Source organism: Triticum aestivum, chromosome 5A (genome assembly GCF_018294505.1).
Source record: "Triticum aestivum cultivar Chinese Spring chromosome 5A, IWGSC CS RefSeq v2.1, whole genome shotgun sequence".
NCBI classification, from domain to species: Eukaryota; Viridiplantae; Streptophyta; class Magnoliopsida; order Poales; family Poaceae; genus Triticum; species Triticum aestivum.
This window is the reverse complement of record NC_057806.1, coordinates 560,852,909-560,877,908: the sequence shown is the minus strand read 5'-3', so window position 1 is coordinate 560,877,908 and position 25,000 is coordinate 560,852,909. Positions and strand designations below refer to the sequence as shown.

Here is a 25,000-nt window from a genome sequence, read left to right as displayed (position 1 = left end):
TGAGGATGAAGGTGCCATGGGTGATAGCGCCAGCCATTCCCTCATTGAAAAGAAAGCGCCAACCCTGCTACTAAAGCTAAGGCCAACCGCAGCCCAGTGAAATGAAATGCGTATGCAAAATAACATAGATTAATCTTGATGCGATCGATGCAGACACACTTCTTTTCTTAAAGGCTACAGTCAGAAACAACAACTTCGCAAATCACCCTAAGAGTGCCATACGAAAAAACAAAAGCAACTGTGGGTATAGACCAATTTCCTGCCCCAGAAGAGGCTCAGCCTACCAAACCCTGCTCTTTGCCTGCTTACCGAGCTCTCCTCATACCGAGTATCTAGGCATTTCTTCTCACAGACCGGTTGGGAGAAAGTTGGCATTCTTTAATATGTCACTGGGGACCCGTACTTACTTGATGGAATGGATGGGATGATGTGTTTCAGTTCAGCCAGTAGTGGAGGTTTCCTCGGCCTAGTCGCGTAAGAGCCCCCTTCTTTTTCTAGTTAGTTGAAAGAAAAGCAATGGGGAAGGTTGGCTTACCAGTTAATTGGTCTGTATCATATCTTGCTATGGTGGGACATCCTCTTCAGTTTAGGTATCCGGGCTGGCTGTTAGCTTTAGTCGTTCGGCACTCTTCCTTCATTCTCATTCAACAAGGAGAAGTGTCTAATCAAAATCATTGGTTGAGCCTCGCGTATATTATATGATGTCGTCCTGGAATTGAACTAGCGTTTAAGGTCGATCAAGTTCAAACAATTCGGCTCTGCAAGATCAATCAGATATCAAGTAAGAGATAGGCGCTTCCTATTAGTTATAGACTGCTTCTGTGACAAGTGGATCCCTTTAGGTTTAGTTGTTAATTGTACTATTCTCTTCAATAATTAGGTCTTCCGTATTCCTATTGGGGTCAGTGGTCTTCACCACTCACTGAGTCTGGATTCGTTTCATGGGTATTATTTGATGAGTGATCATCAATCTCTTCCATTGCTCCTATGTGCTGCTATACATACAAGGTACATGGGCCATGGGGCCTAACACACACTATACAGCCCAGCCCAATACTCAACACTCCCCCGGCTAAAGATATCTAACATGCCTATCTTGTTACAAATTGCTAAACCCTCACAAGGACCTACTCGTTTAGTAAAACAATCAGCTACCTGTTCACTATACTTAATGTTACCCCCTTCTTCGACCGAACAATCTCAATCCGAAGGAAGTATCGAAGAGGTCCAAGATCCTTTACCTCAAATGCTTCTCCCAGTCTTGCCTTCAAACATTTTATTTCTTCAACATCGTCTCCAGTAATCACAATATCATCCACATACACCGCCAAAATGGTCATATGGATTCGTCTATGCCGGTACTGTATGATCTCCATTACACTGAGAGTAGCCCATACCACAAACAACTCTCCTGAACCTGTCCACGCCCGTGGCGACTGTTTCAAGCCATACAAAGATTTCTTGAGCCTACACACCTTCCCATCAGTCTGTTTGTTCCAAAACCTGGAGGAATGTCCATATGGATCTCTTCTTGTAAATAACCACCATGAAGAAAAGCATTCTTCACATCTAGCTGATGTAAAGGCCACCCAAAGTAAGTTGACTGCGCATGAGATTAAGGTTCTCACCGTGTCCATCTTCGCCACTGGTGCTTTGGTCTCATCATAGTCTATCTCCCGTCTTCCTATAACCTTTTGCAATTAGCCTTGCCTTCTATCTATCCACCTTACCCTCTGGAGTCTGTTTTACGGTGAACACCCATTTGCATCCAACTGCTCTTTTTCCTGCTGGGAGTGGAAGAAGATCCCACGTCTTGTTCTTCTGAAGTGCACCAAGCTCCTCCTTCATTGCGTCTTTCTTTCCACCGGGGATCCAGCTTTGCAGCCTTCCAATCCTTTGGAATAGACACTGATTGTAGAGATGCAATGAATGCTTTGTGTGCGGGTGAGACATAAGAGTCTGAAACTCCATTTGCAATGTCATGCTCATAGCCATATCGGACCGGAGGCTTTCCAGCATTAGTCCTAGTCTCTCTGCGTAGTGCAAGCGGCAATTCCAAAGAAGTATTACCACCTGTCTCATTTTAACCTCCATCTTGCTCTTGTGGCTCCTCCTCGACTACCTCAGGTTGCTCTTGTGGTTCTTCATCCAAGACCACTAGCGGTACAAGAAGAAGGGGTCCCGGCTCGGGGGCGGGGGTATCTTACTTCTTTTCCTCTGCGTTCGTGACAAGCTAGTAGGCACTCTTGTGTGGGTTGGCTCATTCCCCTGGAAAACGAATATTAAGAAGATAGATACCATTCCGTCGATACTAGATTCATTCTTTCTGCTCAAAAAGAACAAAGCCTCTATTGTGGGAAAAGTCTTTGAAACCCGAAGTTCTAAAATAGAAAATGGAATGAAGAAGGGGTGTGACCTTATGGCCAACTATACTAGCTCCCCTAGAGGGATAATATAGCTCCTAAAGGATGATTGTTTATGGTATATTAACGTAATTGGAGAATTTGACCTGGTGCTGACTTGCTGCTGTTCTGAGAAGGGGACCTTGCAAAGCTTGACAAGTTTTTTTTATATTTATCGATCCAATCTGTCTACAGATAGGCGCCTGCTGTGGCAGCAATTAATTAATCTCCGCCTTAGCATACAAGGACCATGGCTCGCAGCGGGTAGTTACGGTGGTTTTGAGGAGACCCGCTCAAGGTCGCTGGTTCGGAGCTATTCCGAGATCTCAAGGAGCGCCAAGCTCAATACGTGCAAGAAGAAAGAAAGGCTTCCACCTACGACTGCAGCTGCTGGTACTTTATCTCTGTCGCTTTCAACTCCCACTCCTTCTCCCTTTGGTTTCTATAGGAAGTGAGACAGAATAATATATCTTGTGTAACTAATCTTTCTTATCGAAAGGTTATAGTTCGTAGATCATTTCTATAAGGACTATTTGAGCCATATCCGGTGCTTTGGACCTCTTTTAGCTGCTAGGTATCTACTGGGTTCAATCCCCACTTCCGCTTGAAATGAGTAAGTCAATCCTCTTGCTCGGCTGTGATACGAATACTATTCATACGCAGACCCGGATCCAAGATATGGGGCATAGACAGATAAGAATGGCTTCTGAGTTGCATTCATTGCACTCTGGAATGTGGGGCTCCTTGGCTGATGTGATGGAGCGGTATCAGCAGATACTTGCAAAGATCAAATCAAGCAGAAGAAACAAGGAAGTTAACTCCGCGCCATCGGCCACCTTAACACGAACAGCTTGGGACAGAGGTGTAATGCCTGACAGAGAATCAGCAATAGAATGAATTTTGCATGCATTTTTCATCGAGTGAAACTACTTGAATAAACTGGAAGTTTTAAACCAAGTACTCTTGAAATCGCTACCCCCTGGGATGGAAAAAGAGGCTCAGGTTTTAGCCCTCCGTTTTACCCCGGAAGTCGTTGTTCGTCTTTCGATATGAGAGGATGGCAAGTGTCCGCAATGACTTAGCGACTTAGCCAATTGGTTACAGATTCTAGACTGATCGATCAGATCACATCATCTCGAGCAAAGAGCTGAGAGCAGAGAAGCGACATCGCTTCGACACTCCTTCCTCTTTTCATTATGAAACCAATATCAAGCAAGATATGAAGAAGAGGGCGGCTCCCTGGATTGAACACATAAAGTAGTGCCAAGATCTCCTCTATGCGAGAGAGAAGTTCTCAGAAATGATGGAGCTGTTGGTTTCGGTCATTGTACGCTTGGTTGCTAAACCGCACCCTTTACGGCGTCTGTAGGAAGAATTCATTCTGGTCCCAAAACTTATAAGAGATCTCGGTAGTGAATATGCAATGCTGAATTCCAATAAGTTGGTACTTCGCACAAGGAAGAAGCTCGTGTTAAAGATAGTTTCATCCAGACCGAACCCTACCTTAGCGTCTCATCCCCACCCACCAAGTCTTTATCCGCGGTGAAAGGAGTGGTTTAATTCGATGCAAGGTGCAAACGAGCTTTTCCAAAGATGGAGTCCTTTCAGAAATACATGTGCCAGAAGAAAGCAGATTCTTTTTCTATCATAAAATGAATCTGCTTTCTGATGGCCATTTCGGTCCGTTGTGAGTAACTTGCAGGATGAAAGATTCTTATTATTGTTAGCACCTCTGCTCTACCTTTTCAGGCTAGCTTCCCATCGCTCGAAGTACACTTCCGGTGCACTTCTCACTGGTCAAGCACTATCGCTTGATTTCTCTCATAACTCTTCCACCTACTCCTTTGAGTAAAGGAGAAGATTGTTGGATTGATCCCTCGATTTGGACACTGTAGGGAGCTTCTTCAGTCAGTGGGCAAGGAATTCTGCGGCTCAAGTCTCTGAGCTTGATTGCACATAGGGTGAGAGAAATCTACCTTCTACTAAGGTGAGGTGTACTGTGTGTAGGGCCCTGCTAAGTCTTAAAGACCAACTTGAGGACTCAAGCCAACCTCTGACTGACTTCTCGATGGCCCGAGAAAAGCAATTCGAAAACAAATCTAAGTAGTTCCACACACAGGGCTTTGTTTGAAAGACAGAGGTATGTTCGTAAAGGTAGGCTAGGCGCAGCGCAATCCTTAGAAAGCATACCTAGATTCAAAGCCCACTCTTTCCTTCAGCTTCCACCGCTGTCTTATGCGGCAAATAACCACCTAGGGAGTAGAAGTTTCTTATTTCGGTCTTTTCCTAGTTGTCTCTATTTCGATTGCATTCTATGTCAATAGGTTCGTTTTTGCTTTATCGATAACTATCTCCTCTTGATGGAAGAACAGAAATCTCATTTGATTCGCTAGGAATAGGAAAAATTGGAATAAGCAGAAGGGAGATTGGATTGGGACGACCAGTCGGTATTCGAAGATCCTTTGGGCTTAAATGAAATAGACTAATAAAGACATTCGCACAGAGCACACGATTCGCTAACTAGTCAGGATTCAGATTTGGTGTAGCATAGTTTGGATCAGTGATATCATGACCTGAGCAGGCATCCTTCACCTCGGAATTTCCCATATTATGAACAGTCAAAGTTCACGTGGATGCTGCTTTCTGTCTCGGATACTGGAATTGGCGCAACTGGAGCAATTATCCGAGATGCGGCGGGCATGTTCATTGCGGCCTGCAGTGTTATGCTCCCTCGGGCAATTGACGCGACATCAGCGGAAGAGAAACCAGTATCTATTGATGGCGAGCCCGGATAATTGAAACAAGCAAGATACCATCTCTTCTTTAACTGAACTGAACAGAGCAAACCTCAACCGATGCGGCCAAAGAGCAAGTGGACTGAACTGCTCTCCCTTACTATGAATAAAACGGAGAGTAGAACCGAACACTTGAAGCTCTAATTACCAGTATCTTTGGATACGGAGACCGAGGAAGAGTTCCTCCAATCTCTTTAAACACACTCTAATTGGGGGTCCAGATTCCAGGTCGGAACCCACGTTATCCCTTGTTTAAGGGGAATAGATGAGATCCATGGCATATACCTCGTAACTAACAGAGGCAGACCCGGTTTAATGACACCTTTCACAATATCATTAACCCGAACCTCGTCCTCAGCAGTCAGAGGCGTGATAATTGACGCGAACGTCCTCTTATACTAAATATCTTTTTATCAAGCTATTATGATGCTCGCTTCTCTTCGGTTGGATTCCTCTCGAAGAAGGAAATTGTGCTTCTTCAGTTCTACATTCAAATTATTGTGAGTAGATGGATACCAGGCCTTTTCTGAGAAACTTGGTTTCGGGAACTTTGTGGGATCCTTGGTAGAGCCATTTGGAGCGGAGGGTAATCGGTTTATGACAAAGACTGTGCTTTCAAACACGACACCCAGGGGAATGGAGGCTTTGTACATAGTTGCAAGACGTTGCTCTACAATGTCTCGGTGTTGACGCTCTGCGAGGCCTTACTGCTCCTTATCTCATTTCTTTGGAAAGGCAAACCTAATTCATACGGAACTCTTGGTACATTTCTTTTTCACTCTCGCCCCGGCGAAAGCACACAATGCAGATCCATGCATGGGAGCTAGTTCAATAGGCCTCTCGGTGAAATCGCCTACTTTACTTTTTATACGAAATTCGTTGCACGTAGATCTTCCATTTATTGGGAATTCGTTCGACGACCGTCTGATTCTAATTCACTTCCATCCTTTAGCCATGTCTCTTGATCGATACCATCCACGTGTCTTTTATTCTTTCTAAAAATAAAATGCATTGCGACTTCCTCTTTTCTGATTTGCATTCAAGTAGATAAGAGAAGCTTGTGGGGATCGTCAAGAACAAACTTAGACCAGTTCATATTTGTGCCTGCACAACTGAAGAGGTCAAGAGCAATAGGCCCGGATGCGCTCACCTTGGCCCAGGGTTGGCCCTTGAAAAGGATAAAAAAAATATGAGATAGAGTGGAATTCTTTTCGCTATTGCATTCCCTGTAGATCGGTTCAGCCCATTTCTTGTAGCATACATTCGAAGAGAAACCATTTATCCAATCTGCAGCTGTACGCTGAGAAGGAAGGGGCAGCAGACCCGACCGTTGCTCGTACTCGGTTTTCTATGGAAGGTCCCGAGTCAGCTAAAAAACTAGAAAATCAACAGCGATCGATCTCAGGGATCAGCCCATCTGATCTTTTATTTGATTGGGATTGCGGTTTCGCTGGGCTTACTTTCTTGATGAGGTTTAAGGTATAGCAAGTAAGGCGATGCCTCCTCCCTGATTGCAGAAATTGTTGACTTTAGAAAAGGTTCAACAAGAACTATAGCAATAAAGGAGCTTCTCCAGTTCCACAGGTCAAGGTACAATGGTAGAACTTGTCTCCTTGAATGGCTACTTTGGGAAGACAGACCTCTCCCTCGCTTATCGCATGGCTGTCTTTCCCCTCTACGAATGCCCAAAATCGGGTCGATTTTGAAAAACATTCCCTCCGGCTATAGGCCGAAACCACGCTCAAGTGCTTCTATAAGTTATTTTTTACTCGAAAGCCGGTTGCTTTTTTTACGATAAAGCCGCCTCTACTATGCTCGCCATCAACTGATACTGGTTTAGCTTCAGCGGAAGGATGGGGAATCAGGAGAACATGGGGGGAGGAAGTAGCTACGCCTAACTCAAGATCTAGGAAATGCTTAGTAAGGTATCCCCGGTATTTACTGATTCTTGCTGTCCCTATATATCTGTAATGATCGCTCTGGCTCTGGGCCGTATGATCTTCGGGATGCAGAATAGGGGATCGCTTGTAAAATGGACCAGCTCCGTATCAACGAATCTTCTCCGTTCTTATTTTTACCTGTTGTATTATTTCCTAGGAGGAATACAATGCTCTTCCGTTCTTTCCAATGACAAACAGGAAGTCAGGTTTCAAATGTAATTCCGTGTTGGTAACTTAATTTGGGTCTGGGAGGCCGAAGCTACCGATCAAGCTCCATTTTATAGATTTTATAGCTCAGCCCTCTTTCTAACAATGAATCACTGATTTCCCCGATATTTGCCTCGGAAAGGGGAAACAAGATATCGATGGAATTTACCCACACCATCACCACTTTTGAAAGAGAAAATAAGTGTTCAGCTGACCCAAATTCCGATCGAAAAAACAAAAACTTATGGATTGAATGATTTCGACAAGCGAAATCGACTCGGAACCAAGGGGAACAAGACGAGATTCCGTGTTCACTTATCGATTCCAAAATGAATCGAATTCGTGAACTTTAGAACGATATTACTCCTCTTCCTTACGGCTCCCCTGTGCCTAGTGATTTCTCGTGCTCGATTCATCCCATTCGAGTATATCTACTCGGCTATCCTTAGAAAAGTCAAAAGATAAGGAGCTCAACCTGTGGAAATCCTACTACCATCGGCTGTCACATTCGTTCCCACTTACCGCAGGGATGGATCAAGTAACTGGTGATTCTTTTCAAGGTCAGATGCTTTTTGGGCTTATTTTCTAAAAAATCTTCATTTTGATCGAAAAAACCCGGGGTTAGGCGAATGCGCGGGTACTCTTGATCTGGCTGCTCCATGTAAATTTCCTCATCCAACTCCCCATTAAGGAAAGCCGTCTGCCCATCTGATGAACGAGAAGACCGTGCGAGGCAGCCCGTGATAGTAGTACTCGAATGGTGGTAAATCTAGCCACAGGTGAGTAAGTATCAAAGAAATGCCTACTTTTGCTGCTATGCGGATGGAGGACTTTTGGGCCTGGCATTACGAGAAATCGGGACAGTTCTCTGTCCGTTCTGCTTACCGGATGTTGATAAAAACGAAGCAGCGACGGGGTACCCGTGGATCCACTATGCAATAGACCACTCGGGTAGTGTTGCCATAGGCGACACGCAGAGCCCGCACTGTCAGATGGGAGAGCGCCAACGGCCTTTGGACGATGTCAGGAACGGGGGACCTTGAAGGATCAGGAAGAGAAACATCTGAGCCACCGTCAGACTCATCACCGTCGGAGCCAGCGTTGTCAGGCGCCTGAATAGCATGGGATCAGTCCATCATCGCCCGCAGCTTCACTTCACTTCAGTTCAGCTCAGCATACTAGGGAGACCACGGGGAATGTGAGAGTACTGACATATGACCCAATCGCGACAAAGCCTTGTGCTGCAACAACTGTGGCTAGGGATAAGAGTTCCTCGGCTGCAACTTCCAATAACTAAGCTCGCGTAAAAGTATTAGTTAGCGGGTCTTGGTTAAATAGTGGATCTTGGTTGAGAAACTCATAGATAGAGATTGATCTGTTTGCTCTCCGCTTAGTGGTTTCTTACTCGGTCTCCTCATCTGAATAGATGGTCGCACGCTTCAACTAGAATCCAAACCATAGTAGAACGGGGGCTCAAAAGGAAACTTCAGAGCTGGAATATATAATCTCCAGTAGTACACTTAGCCCTTCGGCCTTATTTCAACTTGAACATGAATTTGCAGCACATTTTGGCGTTATTATATTAACATAAGCATTGAACACTGACGGCTAGCCCATACATGCAAACACAAGAAATCAAACCAAACAAAGACACTTAGCATAGGAGTAGATCGGAATCAAACTAAGACAAAGAACACCTGACATGAAAACAAATGTCTCCAGACACTTATTGAATTTAAACCAACCTTAGAAAACTAAAAAGAGTCTACGGACTCTTCTATTCTAGCGAGATGCTAGACGAATAAAGAGCACTTGCTGCTCCACCCGCAGCGCTTCCTGCCTCTCCTCCAAACCCTCTATGCGCTCTCTGGTAGCGCGAATGCGCGCTTCTTTCTTTGCAGGATCCATTGTTCTAACACTTCTCAACTGGTTGTTTAGCACTCTACGGTGCCCTTCAATCTCATTTTGCAGTTGCTCCGTTTCGGTAGCAATTGCAGAAAGCCTGTTTGCGGTTGCAGCATCCATAGCAATGCGTGCTAGTACTCAATTTCTTTGTGATGAAGTGAAGATATCTATATACCATTTATAGAGTGGTAGAGTAATATCGCCATGCAGTACGAATTGCATGGCTGCATGCAGCCTTTATGAACAAACAAACTTTGCAGAGCCGTTTCACCTAATCGATTCCGTCGGCGGATCATCCACGTCACGAATTGAATGGCAGGCACAATTCTTACTAGTTCTCCGCCCTACTTTTTTCAGTTGAAGACTATCAGGCCTGGAAATGGAAACTTTGGACCCGGGAGACGGTTTGATGTCTCGTACATAGCCAGCCCAGGGCGCTGCCCATAAGGGTCACTGTATGTAGGTTTTCAGCTCTAAGGTCCCCACTCATCACAATCGTTGGCCCTCATCCCGCATTGGAGCATAGCGTTAGTATCTTTCGGTGTATCAACAACATAGGCACCTGATCTATTTGAACTTTAAACCACAAGGGAAGTTTTCACATAAGCAGCCTTTCTCCCGTTAAAAGGTGGGTACCTTTCCCTAAATCCTTCTCCCGTGCATGCTATTCTCCTGTTCCCCCGAAGGGCGGTATCAATACGGCAACCCGAAAGCTCGTTATCAAAGTGGTCTCTTCTCAAAAGCAAGAGCCAACCTAAAGCTGTATTCTACCAATTTCAATATCATTACTTTGATAACACCAAAAAAAAACAAGATCATACCTTGTTTTTTTTTGGTGTCAAATTCTACCCACGAGGCTTGCTATCAACCATCATGCCGAGGATCTAAATCCGTCCTATCGGATGAGGAGAGCAAGAGGGATTGCACGACGAAGTAGATCTGCACGTGGAAAGAAAGGGGTCAAGCGGATACACGATTCCAAATTACTCCTTTCCGGCCAAGAAGAGAGGATCTACAGGGTACAACGTAAAGTGTTTTGATCGCATTGGAAAAGACTATCCATACCGACCTAGAGTCGTCAGCCATCGCACAAGCAGGCAAGCCAAGTTCCGATACAATTAGAGAGAAGCCAGCCTTTGGTATATTTGAACCATCGGTTTTTGGAGAAGGTTGATTAATTAGAAAAGTGAATTAGAATAGATAGATTGTGCCAGAAGGATGTAACTCGTATGTCTTTTAAAGCTACTTGCCTTTCCGATTAGGAGAAGCTTATGAGAAAGATACTTCTGTTTGCTCATTATGTCATTTAGATAGAAAGTACAATGTTTCTTATGATGCACAAAGAAAAGCTGTCCGAGCGAATCCATATTGGCGTGCCGATACCGCGTCCCTACCCAGCTAGGGCTTCCTTTCACTCTTCTGGACCCATGGATGATCCCCCTGAGGCCATGTTTTTAGATCTTAGTTTACCCTGGAATTACCTATTATTTGCGTTCTATTTCCGCTGGAATTGGTGAATGGTTCTTCTTTTTTCATTCAGTATAGCTCCGTGCAGCGGTGCTGGAAGGAGGGCTTAGTGTTATATAAGATATTTCAATCAAGGGCATGCGGGCCCTATCAGATCTCAGCTAACCAGACCTGGAACGTGATAGGGACCTTCGGTGGAAGAATCTGATTCTAAGTTGCATGCGAGTTTCATGACTCTCTGGGTATAGCAACCATAGAAGAAGTGTTTTCTTTGATCTAGATAGGTGGGACGAATCCAACTCTTTTTCCCGCGGACGATCGCGTTGCAGCTCCTTTGGAGAGCGCTCCTATGCTAAAGTAATAAATTGAAGACTACCTAGATGGGAACCCTTGCTCTTATTCGAAGTTCTGCTCGCGTAAATGACCTGAGTGAAGGTGTTGAAAAACTCATACGATTCCCGATGCCAAGAGCAGGAAAGCACAATACTGCCGTTGAAGCGGATGAAGGAAAGAGTTGGATGATAAAGATGGAGCCTCAACTCACTACGCAATCATGTTAATGGATTGGTTAGATGCTATTGGAGACTTGGAGTAATCAGATTCTAGGGAAGGGAAGCTTAGAATTCGGTAGCAGGATTTCAATGTGGCACAAAGGATTGTAATTCATGATTGCAGACTTAATGCCAGCTCACAACGGCTTCACTCACATGATCCGAGATAAGCCTGTTACGGTGCAGCTAAAGATAAGAATAAGTCAATCGCACGGACTAACACTAATCCTAGAATGCGCCATAGGAGAGGAAATTGCTAAAGAAAGTTTGATTCGATTTGAGTGTCCACTGATAATAGGTGCATAAGATAGGAATAGGGATGTGATTGGCTCAATTCTCATATGAAACTTGCCTTATCTGGTATCTCCTCCCAGCAGACATGGTGAGTTGAGTCTCGAAGCAGCAGCTTATAACTCAAGGTCTTTTAAATAAAAGACGATTACCTTTTTCTTACTTATTCGTAAGATTCATTTCAAATAAGACGTATCTTGTTCAAGCCAATAAATAGAGCTGGGGTTATAGTTAAAGCAGCCAGTAGAAACCGAAATAACTAGTTATAGTAAGCATGAAAGGCCATTTAAAGAAGGAAATCCAAGGCATGATTGAATCAGCCAAAGAGAAGGAAATAGATGATCTCATTCATACTAATCGATGGATAGAAGATATGAGACTAATAAGAAGGGGAAAGAAGACAGCTTAGCCATCTATTCTATGAAGCAAGGGATCCGTTAAAGTCAAGCTACGAAGCCCCCTCCATCTCTACCCGGAGCTGATTTCATTCCAGTAGTTTCTTTTGAAAAGAAAGGCGGATTCTCTTTTCTTTCAAGTAGGCCACTTTTTTCCGATGTCAGTGTTCGATAAGATGCCGCTTTCAACCCATTTGGGGTAGTAAGAAATAGCCACTAAGATGTATTCGTGTCCATTTGATGCTTTGGGTGTTACCTTTCCTTTCCCTACCTCAATTCCTCGTCCATTCCGTATGGATTCTAAACCTTGGCCTACAAGCGGAACAAACTATGCCAGCTCAAGCTAGAACTCACTTAGAAGGTCAGGAAAGAGCGACTCAACAGGGGAAAGCCGGAGCGCCTTAGCAGCGCTTCATTGGCTCGCGTCAAGTCTTCCGCTCATTTGGTAAACATGCACATCCTAACCCCGCGAAATGCCCTGCAGGGAACATCCTCCTTTATCCTCTTAGACTTCCCCGGGCATGGGATTTAGAATCCTGGAGATCCTATCACTTACTTCGCCCGGCTGATCCATTCTCTGGCTTATCCCAAGGAGAGCCTGATTCGATCCTAAGGTCAAGTACCCTATTTATAAGTCGGACCCGGAGCTAAAAGATAACCTCTTTCTTCTTATGAATGGAAGGAAACATAAAAACTACGCTAAAACCGAGTGAATGTATGTCTTTTTATCCCTTTCTTTAATCGAGACTTTCATACAGTAGCAACAACTCTCCTTTCAAGTGAGCTAGAAGGGTATGTCAGAGCAGGTTGACAGGTAGGCTGGAACCTTAGGAGGTATAGGTAGGCTTAATGAATTGGTAATCGATCGGGCAATTCGTTAAACGATATCTGTATTATGAGTACCTCTTCTGAACCATACCGCTCTTCTGGTAAACGGTCTGAATCAGTAAAAAAATGAGTTCCTTCTTCAAATCCATCGGTCACATCCGCCTTGCGAACTGTATCGGTCAACTATAGGAAACTGGCTTGGTAAAGGTCAACGGTCCTGTTCAAGCATTGGCGCATAACGGGAGGCTAGCTCAGTAGATTAGTTCTTTAGTTTAGGAGTGAATGCTTTGCTTTCTTTTCTTTGATCTACTCGTTCATGAATTCCATCAAAATAGTAAATAGAAAGAATTTCAAATCACAAATCATACATAATAAGCAATTCTTGTGAACGAAAGAGATATCCGATTTGAGAGTCAGGACCTTAAAGCTGATTATGGTGAATCCGGTGATAAGACTGGCAAAGCTTCTTTGCTCTAGGTAGAGGCGGCTGTGCTTTTCATTTTCTTTGATCTTTCCGCGAGGGCCTCTGCTTTCCTCGAACGATGACTGAGGAAACACATCCAACCTCGAATGCTGAGACAAGACCGGGCACACTTCTATAATATAATTAAAGTAATATAAGAAAAGGGCCGAGAACTTTGATACCAGTGGAGTGCGATGACATGATGAGAAGGCCTAATCGACCTTCTAGAGCAGATTCTCGACCTTAAAGAGCAGATTCTATACTAGACTTGTGGCTTCAGGAGATGAAAAGCTTGATGAACCCCGACCCACTAGACCAAGTGAGTGATGTTGCATTTCGAGCACAGGCACCTTTGACCTAGCTTTCGACAGAGAGAGACAAATGGGAATGCCAGGCACAACTCTTTGCTTTGAAGCATGAGAGAACGAGAACATTTCCACTGCTTTAGTTGCTAGAACCCCCGCCTGGAAGACAGCACTCATCCCTTCCTTAATTAAGTAGTACTAATCCCATTCCTTTAGAAACCTGTCCTTTCCAGTGGAATAGCTTGCAGAGTAGAGTGATTTCCTTGCTTCATAGGTTTCAGGTTCAGAAGACTCTCTTCCCCGTATACTGTATTTACTAGTCAGGCCCGGTGGAGCAATCTCAAATTCTCGTATATCAATGCTACATGAATGATTCACATAAGGGAATTCCAAGTGGGTCGAATAGGACTAGGGAGCTCGCTTCCATCTACTAAAAGTTCTCTACGGGTGGGGACAAGGTTGGTTTACAGTACAGACAGTTTCCTAGCTGGCACTTGAGAAGTGCTCGTCTAGTTTAGTGATTCCTAGCGTAGAACCCTTCTGTGTTGGAATAGTTTCCAGATTATGACCTTCTCTTTTGATTGAGTGAATAGCCATGCCATGGATTCTCTTTTCTGGGCTAGCTCTATACCATTTCCATAGTAATACTGCCTTGGTGAATCCCTTATCTTGTTTGCAGCATCATTCTCTATCCCCTTATTCCCTTCCCAAGAAGGAATCATATCCTACGGCTAACTCATCCTTATATGGCTCCCGGATCCTTAAAGAGAATCAAAGGCTATCTCGAGGGATGGTCAGAGAATCGGTTTATCTTCACGGCACTAGACGGCACCTTTATGAGTGCGTATAAGCTTGCTTTAGAGCTAGAGCGTGCATCTAAAATAGTTTCATATCCCTTTCCATCGATCTTTCTTGGTGCTGTAGTACCCATTCCTGCTAGCTTGATCTGGTGGCCTTCTCTTGGCCAGGACTATATATAATAGTTTATTGAGTGCTTCTTGGGTTGGTTCTCTTGAAGTGCATAGCCCGGCCCCTTTTCTCTTTCTTCCAACGGAAAGGGTTCTCTTCTCTTCTGGTATGGAGTTCGACTAGAGCCTGCCGCTTTTCCAGGTTTGGGTGTGGGTGGATCTCATATCTTAGAGGACAGGGCGGGGCTTATTCCCAAGGTCAGGTCCCATGCCGGTGGACTTGAAATACGAAGATCTTAAGCTAAGCTACGGGGCCGGGAATATACTCCAGGTTGGGAGATCTGTCCTGCCATCGGGCATGCAAGAAGCTATGTGCGCAGGGCATCAGAGGCTTACTCAAATGGAACATACGAATCCAACCTTGCTTGACTCTCTTTTTCATACTTGCCCTCGGGATCAGTGGTAGATTCGTAACGTTATTACTCATGGGTAGCAGATGATGGATCCATTTCTGTTGAAGCAGTGGAGTGAAGAGGAGGGTTGGGTCCCGCCTCACAACGAGCCCGGGTAGCTAGATAGGTAGATAGTAGATAGCAGTCCGGATAGTGATAAAATCTGAAATAATCTTCTTCTTGATTGAAAGAAAGCCTGTGCCGGAAATAGAGAGAGTTCTGCTCTTGGTTGACATAGATCGCTCTACTCTCGAATTGACATACATAGAGTTGAAAACATACTCCTCACAAATGATCATAGTTCACTACTAATGAGCGAGTAACTACTAACGTTACGAGCAAAAAGACGAATCTACTTGGTTCATATCATATGTTCCGCTCCGTTGACAGGTTCATATATGTACCTGATGTTCATGGAAACAACAGGATGATTGTGGAAATAAGCCCCTGGGAACATCTTCGTCCATGTATTACTAATGGAGTTGAAAATGTACTCTCAAGATCCTGGTTGGAGAAATTTATTTATCGGCTGACTGCAGTGTTCGTGGTCATTGCGGTGATGTGAGTTCATATGTCGCGTCGCCTCCATGTATTTACTAAAACATTTTGCTATGCTCTTTTATTTTTGGAGAAAGAACCATGCTGTAGCTACCAAGATGGACGGAGACATTGAATGTCCATATTGGAATTAGTTGTTTGACTGAGATCTGCTTGACAAAGATATTGACAGTTCCTTTGAGTTTATTTGACTTGTAATGTGATCTTCATTTATTTAGAGTGAATTACATAATAATATATAGATATGCATTGTTATGCGGTTAGTAAATGATTTTCTCTTGTTTAGAAATGAGGAGCGGGGGTTTCATCTTTGTTTTAGGTTGACTTTCTTAGGTATATACATTTGCTGTGATAGTGAAAAAATGTTATCTTTGTTGTGGTCAAAGAACACAAACATTGACACTACGACAATGCGAGAGCAGATGGGATGAACAGAATACTAATAAAAAATATTGAAAAGTTCGGACATTAAATTACTACTCCCAAATGTTGAGCTGACTGGTCACTACAAAAAGAGATGAAAAGGATCTTTCTAATCAATAAGGTTGATATGTATGCATTGTTTGTGCGGTTAGTAACCTATTTTTGGGTGCTCATATACTAAGAGCGGGTATACTAAGGTGATGTAAACGGGCTATACGAATTAAAGTATTATATTTTTACTGAGTTGGATGGGAGAGAAGAGGAGTGAGAAGGGAAAAGCAGGCTGCAAATTAAGAGTCAACTTCAACACGGGCTTCACGAAACATCTTGAGAGTGTGTGGTGGCCATGTATTACTAAAGTGCTAATGCTTTTCTTTAGCTAACTACTCCCTCTGTTTTTATTTACTCTGCATATTAGTTTTTGTCAAAGTCAAGCTTTACAAACTTCGACAAAGTTTATAGACAAAAATATAAACATATACAATAACAAATCAACATCATTAGATTCATTGTTGAATGTACTTCCACTTCTATAAATTTGGTCAAACTTTACAAAATTTGACTTCAGCTAACTCTAATATGCGGAGTAAATAAAAACGAAGGGAGTACTATACATGTTGGCTATTAGGCTGGCTACAGATGACATGGCAACAACATATAGTGCAGGCCCTACCATTAACTTGCTCTATTATATAGAGGGTGATTGTTGGTTAGATGCATCATTGATGAGGTGGCAAGCTTGGATTGGTGGGATAGATAGAGATAGTGGGTAAAAGAATAAGTAATTCACTGATAAAAATGAAGTCAGTAGTGTCGGATGATGTGAGTGGGCATTCTAGTTGTATATGTTTGACAAGAACGGTAAAATATATATGACCTTACAACATGCTGACAATTTTTTTTTTTTTTTGCGGTGAACAACACACTGACAAGTAACTCGTGGGAACTACTCACTGGTAGAGAAAAGAGACCGATATGGCGTATGGGAGGAGCAATCCCCCTGCAAGGAACGAACCATGCACGTCAAAACATACCAGCTCGCGTTGTCTACACACCACGAGAGGGCTAAACCGCACGTCCGTCTTTCTGTGGGTGAGCAATGGAGAGTAAGCTAATGCGGAGATGGTCGTAGTCTTTGCCATGTTGCCTACATGCATTGCAGATGTTGTATCTTGACGCAGAACAATCTTGTGAGCTTGAGCTAAACTATGCTTTCCTTCCCAATCCATGAGCTAATGGCTTTCCCGATGCCTCCCAGCCCTAAGCTAGCTACAACCGATGATTCAATAGAGAGTTCACTCACTTCACAAGATAGATGTAATGGATGTCCATCTAAATGTCATCATTATGTTTACATGGTCTTTGAAGGAAACACATTTGAAGTGTGGTTATATATACAGAGCCACCAGCGAAGCCTCGGACGGTAAAGATACCAATGTTAATTCCCAACTACTCCAAAACATTTATAATCACCAAACCTGTGAGCCAGTCCATATATGGTACCACAATTCACAAAAAGAAAAACGAAAAAAATTCATCACTCCCACAGCTCCCTCGACCTAATCTCAGGTTCCCCAAAATACACTAATTTAGTTGCAGGAAACCCTTTCTTTCTTTCAGATTTCACCGCGAGGAATTCTACTACTAGATGGTGTATGTAATCACAATATGATTAAGCCCAAAACAGGCATGCAGACAAGGTACCGTAACAGTGCAAAACAAGTAGAGGATGCACCAATCCATCCTCAAAACAGTATGTATATTACTACTAAGCTTACTGATAAATGCAGCTCTAATACAGTAACAAGTCACAGCTTCCTGTGCATGAAGAAGAACAAGACAGACGAAAAAACAACTAACGTATCCAAATCGCGGGCGGGCTCCACCCCTCCGCAATGAATAGCTTCGCAACCGGGAAGCAGACTCTTTCGATGTATAAAAAATGCAACCGAACAAATCCATGTATTGTATCCCAATCAGCAATTGACCTGCTGAGATAAACCAACAGGTTAAATTCAATGCCACAAAGATCACAAACAAGGAACAATTTGGATCAAGTTTAAGATGATATAACTGGGTCAACAAAGGATTGATCACAAGGCTCTGACTAAGATGGACCAACGAATCAGTAGCTCAGAGTACGTATGGAAACAGTATTTTGTACTGTAAAGCTCCAGTCTGACAAAGGAAGAGACCTTTTTCGCCCAAAAGAAAACAGAGGATTTATTCGACTACACTGCCCAAGGAACTAAGTTTATGTCTAAGTTGCATTAACCTACAATAACAGTTCAATACAGATGATGCATAAACTTATCTTTTTTTAAATGACATCAGGAAGAGTTTATTTCAAAGTCCTTCGGCCTACAGTAAATTAAACCCTTAAGCACAGACCATCAGGAACTAAAAGGTGTACTCCCTCCGTCCCACAATATACGATGTTTTTGCAAGCTGTTTCTTATATTGTGGGACAGAGTATTAGCTTACCATGTGCAGATTATGCTAGCCATGTATGGCAGAAAGCAGTCTTTTCCATGCAAAGATCTATTATCTTCATGATATGCTAGTATCTTCATTAAAAGATACCGTACATAGTTGTACCATAGTTTAATTTTATCTTCAAACATCTCATCTACCATGCTTTCTGAACTTCTAATTATTTAGTACTCTCAGCATTTTGTTTACAGAATCATCTGAACCAATCGGCGCAAGAAATTGGACTAAAGTAAATAGTCAACAGAGTCCAATTACATATATAGTGTATGTCTTTATTAATTATTACCTCTCTTTTTGAGAGAGACAAAGGGCATTTTCTTTTCAAAAGGCATCTATGGACCAATAACAAAGACAACTAAACAAATGAAATGCATGCAACAGCAGATGTGCGTTGGCAGAACTACATAAATCCAGAAATAACTGGCGCAGTAAAAAAAATGAGCAGCAGATAAACTCAGAATTGTATATTCATCTTTGTTACAATTATACCCATGCAGCCTGCAATAATCATGACAGAAGCAAGACACATCTAACACGCTAAAGCCCATTCAAATTTCTCATGTGCATATGAAATAAAGTTCTTATGCAAACAAATATAACCACGCTCACCTAAAAAAGAAGATTGGTGTCGGTAACCGTGGCCCAGAATTTAATATGTGTGGAGCAACTTCATACATACTATATATGCTCCAGTGCCATATGCAGTTGCGGAGTTCTCCGCCTAAACAATGGCTCGAGACGGAAGGATGGAGCACCACGCAGCCACCGTTTAATGTCGTACATCTCATTCCAGGCTTGCACAATTTCATCAACATTGAAGCCCAAACCTAGGAAGCAAACAGGATATTCTTAGAAACGAGTGATGCAATGAAAGTTACACGATTATAGATTGAAACATATGATTGGGACGATTCAGCATAGTGCACAATGTAAATTACAAAATTAAAGCTTGTATTTTCACAATATTAACAGCACCAAAGGCACACCATTATGATGAACTCAATATTTTAAACAAAAATGACTAGTGAACAACACATGTAAGAGACCGGTTTTCTGTAAACAAATTTTCTCGAAAATTATCTCCAGTACTGGAAAGATATTCAAAATATGTAAGAGTTCCAATGATTCTAGGTAAACTTCCCTAATAATAAGTTACAGTGGCCAGTTTAAAGTGATCAAGAGGACCACGGGTAGCAAAAAAACACAGCATCTCTAGAGAAGGGTTGGCAGGTCAATCAGCATCACCAATTTTAATGATGATTTTGTGTGCAATTTTAATTTTCTCCAACAAAATCAACATTATAGTTCCCACAGCTTCACGAATCAGGAGATAAGAACATGGTGAACTAGAACAAATATTGCTTTTCTTACCATCTTGGGCAGTTTCATTTGCACAGTGGTTCTTCACCAACACAGCAATGTTTGTAGCTGAAGCTCCTCCAAGTTTAAACTTCTCAATTGCTGCCATCAGACAATCCTCCCACGCTGGCAGTCCTAATTTAAACTCCACAACCGAGCGCTCATAAAGCAGCATACCCCACAGAATATTGATCTGAGACCTCATATTGGAAGCCCGTTCAGCAGCGTCATCAGTGGATACATCTTTGATATACTCCTCCATGCCCATCTTCTCTAGCACGGCATTTTCCAGGTTAGGTTTGGATCGATTCTTCAGGCGCTTTTCTTCCATTTCCTCCCACATCTCTGTACCCTTTTCCATGTTGTCCTCAGCTCTGTTGAAGAGCTCCAAGACTTCAGAGGAAGGCCATGTGTCCAGATCCGCATTGGTACCAATAGCGTAATACCATGACAGCTTTGCTTGCTCAAACTGTTGGTGTGCAAGTGCAAGGAAACCTTCAAAAAAGTCCGGCTTGGCCCTTACAGCTTCTTCGTATGTCTTCCCGGCCTTCTTGTACTCTTCCTTTGCCCACTCGTACGCTTCCTTGACTTTCTCAAGCACCAATTCCTTTGGAGAGTCTTCGGGTAAGAGCAGCCTCTTCCTAGCCCGAGACATGTGAACATTACCCCAGTGGAAAAACGCAAGCGCTGCCATCTCCTGGAAGTTCCCTTCAGCAAGCTGAAACACCTCCTGGGCTTCGTCGGTAGTAATGGTGTCTTCAATGGCATCGGTATACAGCTTCATACTGACCTCATGGAGGTCGAGATACTCATCGGAGCTGACACCGACATGGTTTTTGAAAAGGCGAGCGAACTGCACAATCCAATCATCAATGTAAGTCACGGTGCTCCTGTCCTCATCCTGCCTGTTGCTTCTGATACTTCCATTGTCCGACGCGTTGTGCGTATTTCTGTCCAGCGGGTTGCTACTGGTATCCTCAACATAGGGCTCATGCTCAGGGTCAGCTTCAGTGACATACAGCCGAAGCGAGCTCCCTGGTTCAGTCAAGTCCTCGGCCCATTTGAGCTCGTCCTGGTTGGTGATGGTGACAAGGTCGCCCTCCCTGTCCTTGTACTTGACAAGAACAGCCTTGAGTCCCGGGAACTTGCCGCGGACGGCCTCCCGCAGCTGCGCCATGCTGCAGGTCGCCGGCACCTGAGCCCAGCGGATGTCCTCGCCAAACACGAGCTTGACCTGCCTGGGCGGCTCCTCGGCCTCCTTGACAGGCTCTGCCGCCTTCTCCTCCCCCTGCTCCTCCACGGCGGCAGCCGCGGCCTTGGCAGAGGCCTTCCGGCCCTTCTTCTTCCTGGGCTTGGGCTGCTGCTTGGGCGCGGCGGCGACCACCTCCTCGGGCGTGGGCATGACGGCCTCCCCGTCGACCACAAACCCCTTCTCCTCCATGGTCCTCCTGACCCTGTCGGCGACGTCGAGCGCCGTCAGATTCCCGGGCTCGGCGGCCAGCACCCGGTCCACATCCCGGGCGGCGAGGTCGAGGCGGCCGAGCGCCTCGAAGCAGCGGGCCCGCTTGAGCAGCGCCTTGGAGTACTTGGGGGAAGCGTCGAGGGCGAGGTTGCACTCGTTGATGGCGCGGTAGTGGTCGGGGGGACTCATCTGCATGTAGCAGGCGGCGAGGTTGCTGTGGAGGTAGGCGGCGTCGAGGGCGGCGGAGGCCGGGAGCAGCTTGACGGCCTTCTCGTAGTTGAGCAGGGCCCGCTCGTAGTCCCGGCGCTGGAAGAGCTTGTTCCCCTCCTCGCGCAGCTCCTGCGCCATCTCCGCGAAGATGGTCTCGTCGCCGTCGAGCACCTTGGAGCCCGAGCGGTCCAGCGCCCCCGGCTTGGCGGCCCCGTGGTGGTCCCCGCCGCCGGCCTTGCCGGAGGAGGCCCTCTTCTTCTTGAGCGACGGCTTCCCCATCCGGAACCCCGCAAATCCAAATCCGCCGCCGGGAACAGACAGACGGCCGCGCCGCCTCGAACCCTCAGACGGGACGGAGCGGAGCAGGAGGCAGCGAATTCCCCAATGAATCCGGTGGGTGGACGGGAGAAGGCGAGGAGGCGGAGGAATTCCCCGATTCCAGGAAGGAAGGAAGGCGGCTTCAACTTGAAGTCGAAGTCAAAGCAGGGTCGGTCGACGGCAGAGGAAAGGAACGCACGGAATATTTGTGGCGGTGAAGGTTTGGGAATGCCGGAGGAAGGTTTGGGAACGGGGCAAAGGGCAATATTCTTCTTCTTCTTCTTCTTCCAGTCCTTCCAGCTGCTCAAAAAGACGAGATTTTTGGGCGTGTTGTGGGGGATGGGGTTGGCTTCCTTGGTCCGGTGGGTTTGGTCTGGTCTCTGGTGGGGTTGCGTGCGGGCGGTCACGGAGGGAGCGTGTGGCGACGGCGACTGGCGAGAAAGGAAAGGAGGGAGTGCGGTTCGGTGCGGTGGGTTGGCGGGGGTGATTACTTGCCCAAACGGGTTTTGGGGTCGGCATTAGCGCCGCCGCCCCCAACCAAGGTCGGGTCGGGGGAGGGGGTGGTGGATTAGATTAGGGTTCGCCGTCGCTGTCGCTGGCCGGCGGGGGCGGTGGGCCGACCGACGGGCGGTCCTGGACAGCGTAGGCGCGCTGGGCCGTATGCGCCGCGTCCTTGTCCCATTTCGGCCTCATATAAGCTCTCATAAAAAACGTTGCCCGAACTTGTCTCAACTCGCCGATTGGCCGTTCCCTCAAAAAAAAAAAAAGCCGTATGCGCTCCTCTCAGCTCATAATATAGAAAAATCGTGGAAAGAAAGCTCTAAAAACATTCTTCTCTTTCACAAATTCCATCCCTCGACGTTTGTGAGCAAAATTGATTTTTCACATAAAATGTGTACATCGCAGAGGCGCACCGAGGCGTTGACGTCGCGCCGTCGCCGGCGTGTTCGAGGACAAGAGTTCTTAGGCGCTTTCGCTCGGTTGAGACAGCGACCTCGCCGGAGACAAGAGCAGCGTGACGCGCGCCAATGAGGCAAGGATAGGAGGAGAGCGCGAGTGAAGAAGGAAGAAGAGGGCCCGGCCGCAGGGCAAAACCAACTTACATTAAAAAACACATTCCCGTGATGGCACACATGGTGGGTCACCACACGCTCATCGCCCTTGCCGATGCCCAAAGACACAACTCTCGGTGAAGGTGGTTTCTCTTGCGCTACTCACATGCTACATCATGCCAAGATAAAAAAATTGAATTTGAAATTGTTTCTTTTTTCTCTTTTGTTTTCACGTTAGAAGGCCAAACAATAACTGCGCAGACATGCCCGAATAAAGGCCCGTACCAACAAGATGGCCTTTTTTCCCGTGCTGGATGACGGGCCGGCCCACTTGTCTCAAAAAAAACGTCACGTCGTCAGTAACTCCCCGTGACGTGCCGCGCCCAATCACCGCGCGCCACGTCACGCCACCACCGTCACCGACGCGTGGGTCCGGCCACATCACTGCGAGGAACCCACCGCCCGTCCGTCCTCCCCAAAGATCAGAGCAAAACAGGCAGCGAAAAGTACAGCAGACAGGGGGAAAAAAGAGGGAGCTTTGCACGGGATTCGCCGGCGCCGCCGCGGAGCAGCAGCAAGCACAGGCAGCAGCAGCCAGCAGCCGCAGCGAGCCCCGGCGAGGATGCACTCCTTCGGGCACCGCGCAAACGCGGTGGCGACGTTCGCGCTGACGATACTGGCCGCCATGTGCTTCGCCGCCTCCTTCTCCGACAGCTTCAACTCCCCCACCCCCGCCGCCTCCGTCAAGGTACCCGCCCCCCGCCCCGTCTCCCCTCCGCCCCGCCCACGGGCCGCTCGATCTGGCTGGCTGCGGACTCTGGCCGATTAGTCCGCCCCCGCTCACGCGATCTGTGCTGTGTTGTTTTGAGCCGCGCAGATCCTCAACATCAACTGGTTCCAGAAGGAGGCCAACGCCAACGACGAGGTGATCCCCCCGTGCCCGGCCTCCTCCCTTCCCACGCCGACGATTCCCCTCGGCGGAATGTTATCGGATTCTGACGGTACTTCGCTGTACGATCTGTCCCTGTTTTAGGTTAGCATGACGCTGAACATCTCCGCCGACCTTTCGTCGCTCTTCACGTGGAACACGAAACAGGTAATGTCCTCTGCTGGCCCTTTTCCCTAAATGCTCGCTGATTCGTATTCTCCAGAAACCAAATAGAGGTGGGAGGTGATGCCTGTTGTAGAAAGTATGATGTTTAGTTAAGGTAGAGGGGTTTCTTTCCCTGGCAAGAACACGAGGGAAGGTAGTGATAGATTGTTCAGCACTGACCATGGTGAAATTGGCTTTACTGGCATGGTGAAAAGGAAGGCAAGTCCGCAACTGCGTCTGTACTCTGTAGTAGTATCTCCGTATGTATGGATATCTCGTTTGATGCTAGCAACCATGCAACTGATGTTTGAATTTTTCATGTCTTCCAGTTTTTGCTGAGCTTGAGAATTGTTCTTTCTGCCTCCTCCGATATGCTAAATTACTTAATGCTGCTACTTCTCTTGGATGTCTGTTCAGGTGTTTGTTTTCGTGGCAGCTGAGTATGAGACTCCACAAAATGCCCTGAATCAAGTAAGTTTATTGATGTATTGGTGGTGTATTATTCCAAATATGACCCGTGCTTTTATCCATTTTCTATAAAAAATGAATGCCGGTAACTATTTGAACATCACTTCTGTAAGGACTAAGGAGAGAAGATTGCATACAGTGTGTTGTATTGCACCTTTAACTCCCGACGCTTGTGTTTTTAAGATTCTAGGCCGGAAGTATAGTGCCTGTAGGAAAGTAGCCAGTCCTGCCGAAGAAAACCTACCAACCCACAATAAAACCAAGATATTTTACTTCAATGCCACCACTACTATGCTGTGTTGTTTGCACTGTTTTCTCACATGATTTTGTAGTGGGAAGTCCTGCTGATTAAAACCTACCAACCCACAATTAAACTAAGATATTTTACTAAAGTACCCATCACCAGTATCCTGTGTTGTTTGCACTGTTTCCTCACATGATTCTGTGGTCCAGTATGTGTGCTCACATTATTAATGCAAAGCTGCAACAGCTGGGTAGTTACGGCACAAAGCTTCTGGTGGTCACAATTACATTCAATTGACACATACTCATGGTTTGCGGTGATGGAAATAAACTCCTTTCCCTGTCTTGTCTTCATATGTAGATGCACATATATTTGGTGGTTTTGTAAACTGAATGTAACTTGCTGCAGGGT

General features: G+C 45.5%; 3 protein-coding genes across 4 annotated transcripts in view; 2 read left to right on the top strand and 1 right to left on the bottom strand.

Moving 5' to 3' along the window:
* Positions 1–18,924, top strand: part of LOC123101555 (uncharacterized) — a 25,939-nt gene extending 7,015 nt beyond the window's left edge. Inside the window, exon 2 of the mRNA XM_044522947.1 lies at positions 18,881–18,924. Within this exon, the coding sequence (XP_044378882.1) occupies positions 18,881–18,924 (44 nt within the window). The remainder of the gene's footprint in view (positions 1–18,880) is intronic.
* LOC123104773 (protein PHOX1) lies at positions 17,545–22,172 on the bottom strand. 2 transcript variants are annotated; one of them, XM_044526657.1, is made up of 3 exons: positions 19,755–22,172; positions 18,993–19,210; positions 17,545–17,881 (listed from the first exon to the last, which is right to left on the bottom strand). In XM_044526657.1, the coding sequence occupies exons 1-2, from the start codon at positions 21,691–21,693 to the stop codon at positions 19,062–19,064; spliced, it is 2,088 nt and encodes a 695-aa protein (XP_044382592.1). In that variant the 5' UTR covers positions 21,694–22,172; the 3' UTR covers positions 17,545–17,881; positions 18,993–19,061. The 2 variants fall into 2 exon arrangements, with proteins under 2 accessions (XP_044382592.1, XP_044382591.1); XM_044526656.1 differs by having other exon boundaries at positions 17,545–17,878; positions 19,755–22,171.
* A 1,059-nt stretch (positions 22,173–23,231) lies between these two features.
* Positions 23,232–25,000, top strand: part of LOC123104772 (signal peptidase complex subunit 3B) — a 4,185-nt gene continuing 2,416 nt past the window's right edge. Inside the window, exons 1-4 of the mRNA XM_044526655.1 lie at positions 23,232–23,532; positions 23,662–23,709; positions 23,818–23,880; positions 24,295–24,348. Of these exons, the coding sequence (XP_044382590.1) occupies positions 23,407–23,532; positions 23,662–23,709; positions 23,818–23,880; positions 24,295–24,348 (291 nt within the window). The 5' untranslated portion in view covers positions 23,232–23,406. The remainder of the gene's footprint in view (positions 23,533–23,661; positions 23,710–23,817; positions 23,881–24,294; positions 24,349–25,000) is intronic.

What these genes read in the sequence shown, in the direction of transcription:
- LOC123104773 (XM_044526657.1), bottom strand. Translation starts at nt 21,693, where the DNA reads ATGGGGAAGCCGTCGCTCAAGAAGAAGAGGGCCTCCTCCGGCAAGGCC. An exon ending in AAATGAAACTGCCCAAGATG is followed by an intron (nt 19,211 to 19,754) that starts GTAAGAAAAGCA and finishes TTTGCTTCCTAG; the next exon opens with GTTTGGGCTTCAATGTTGAT.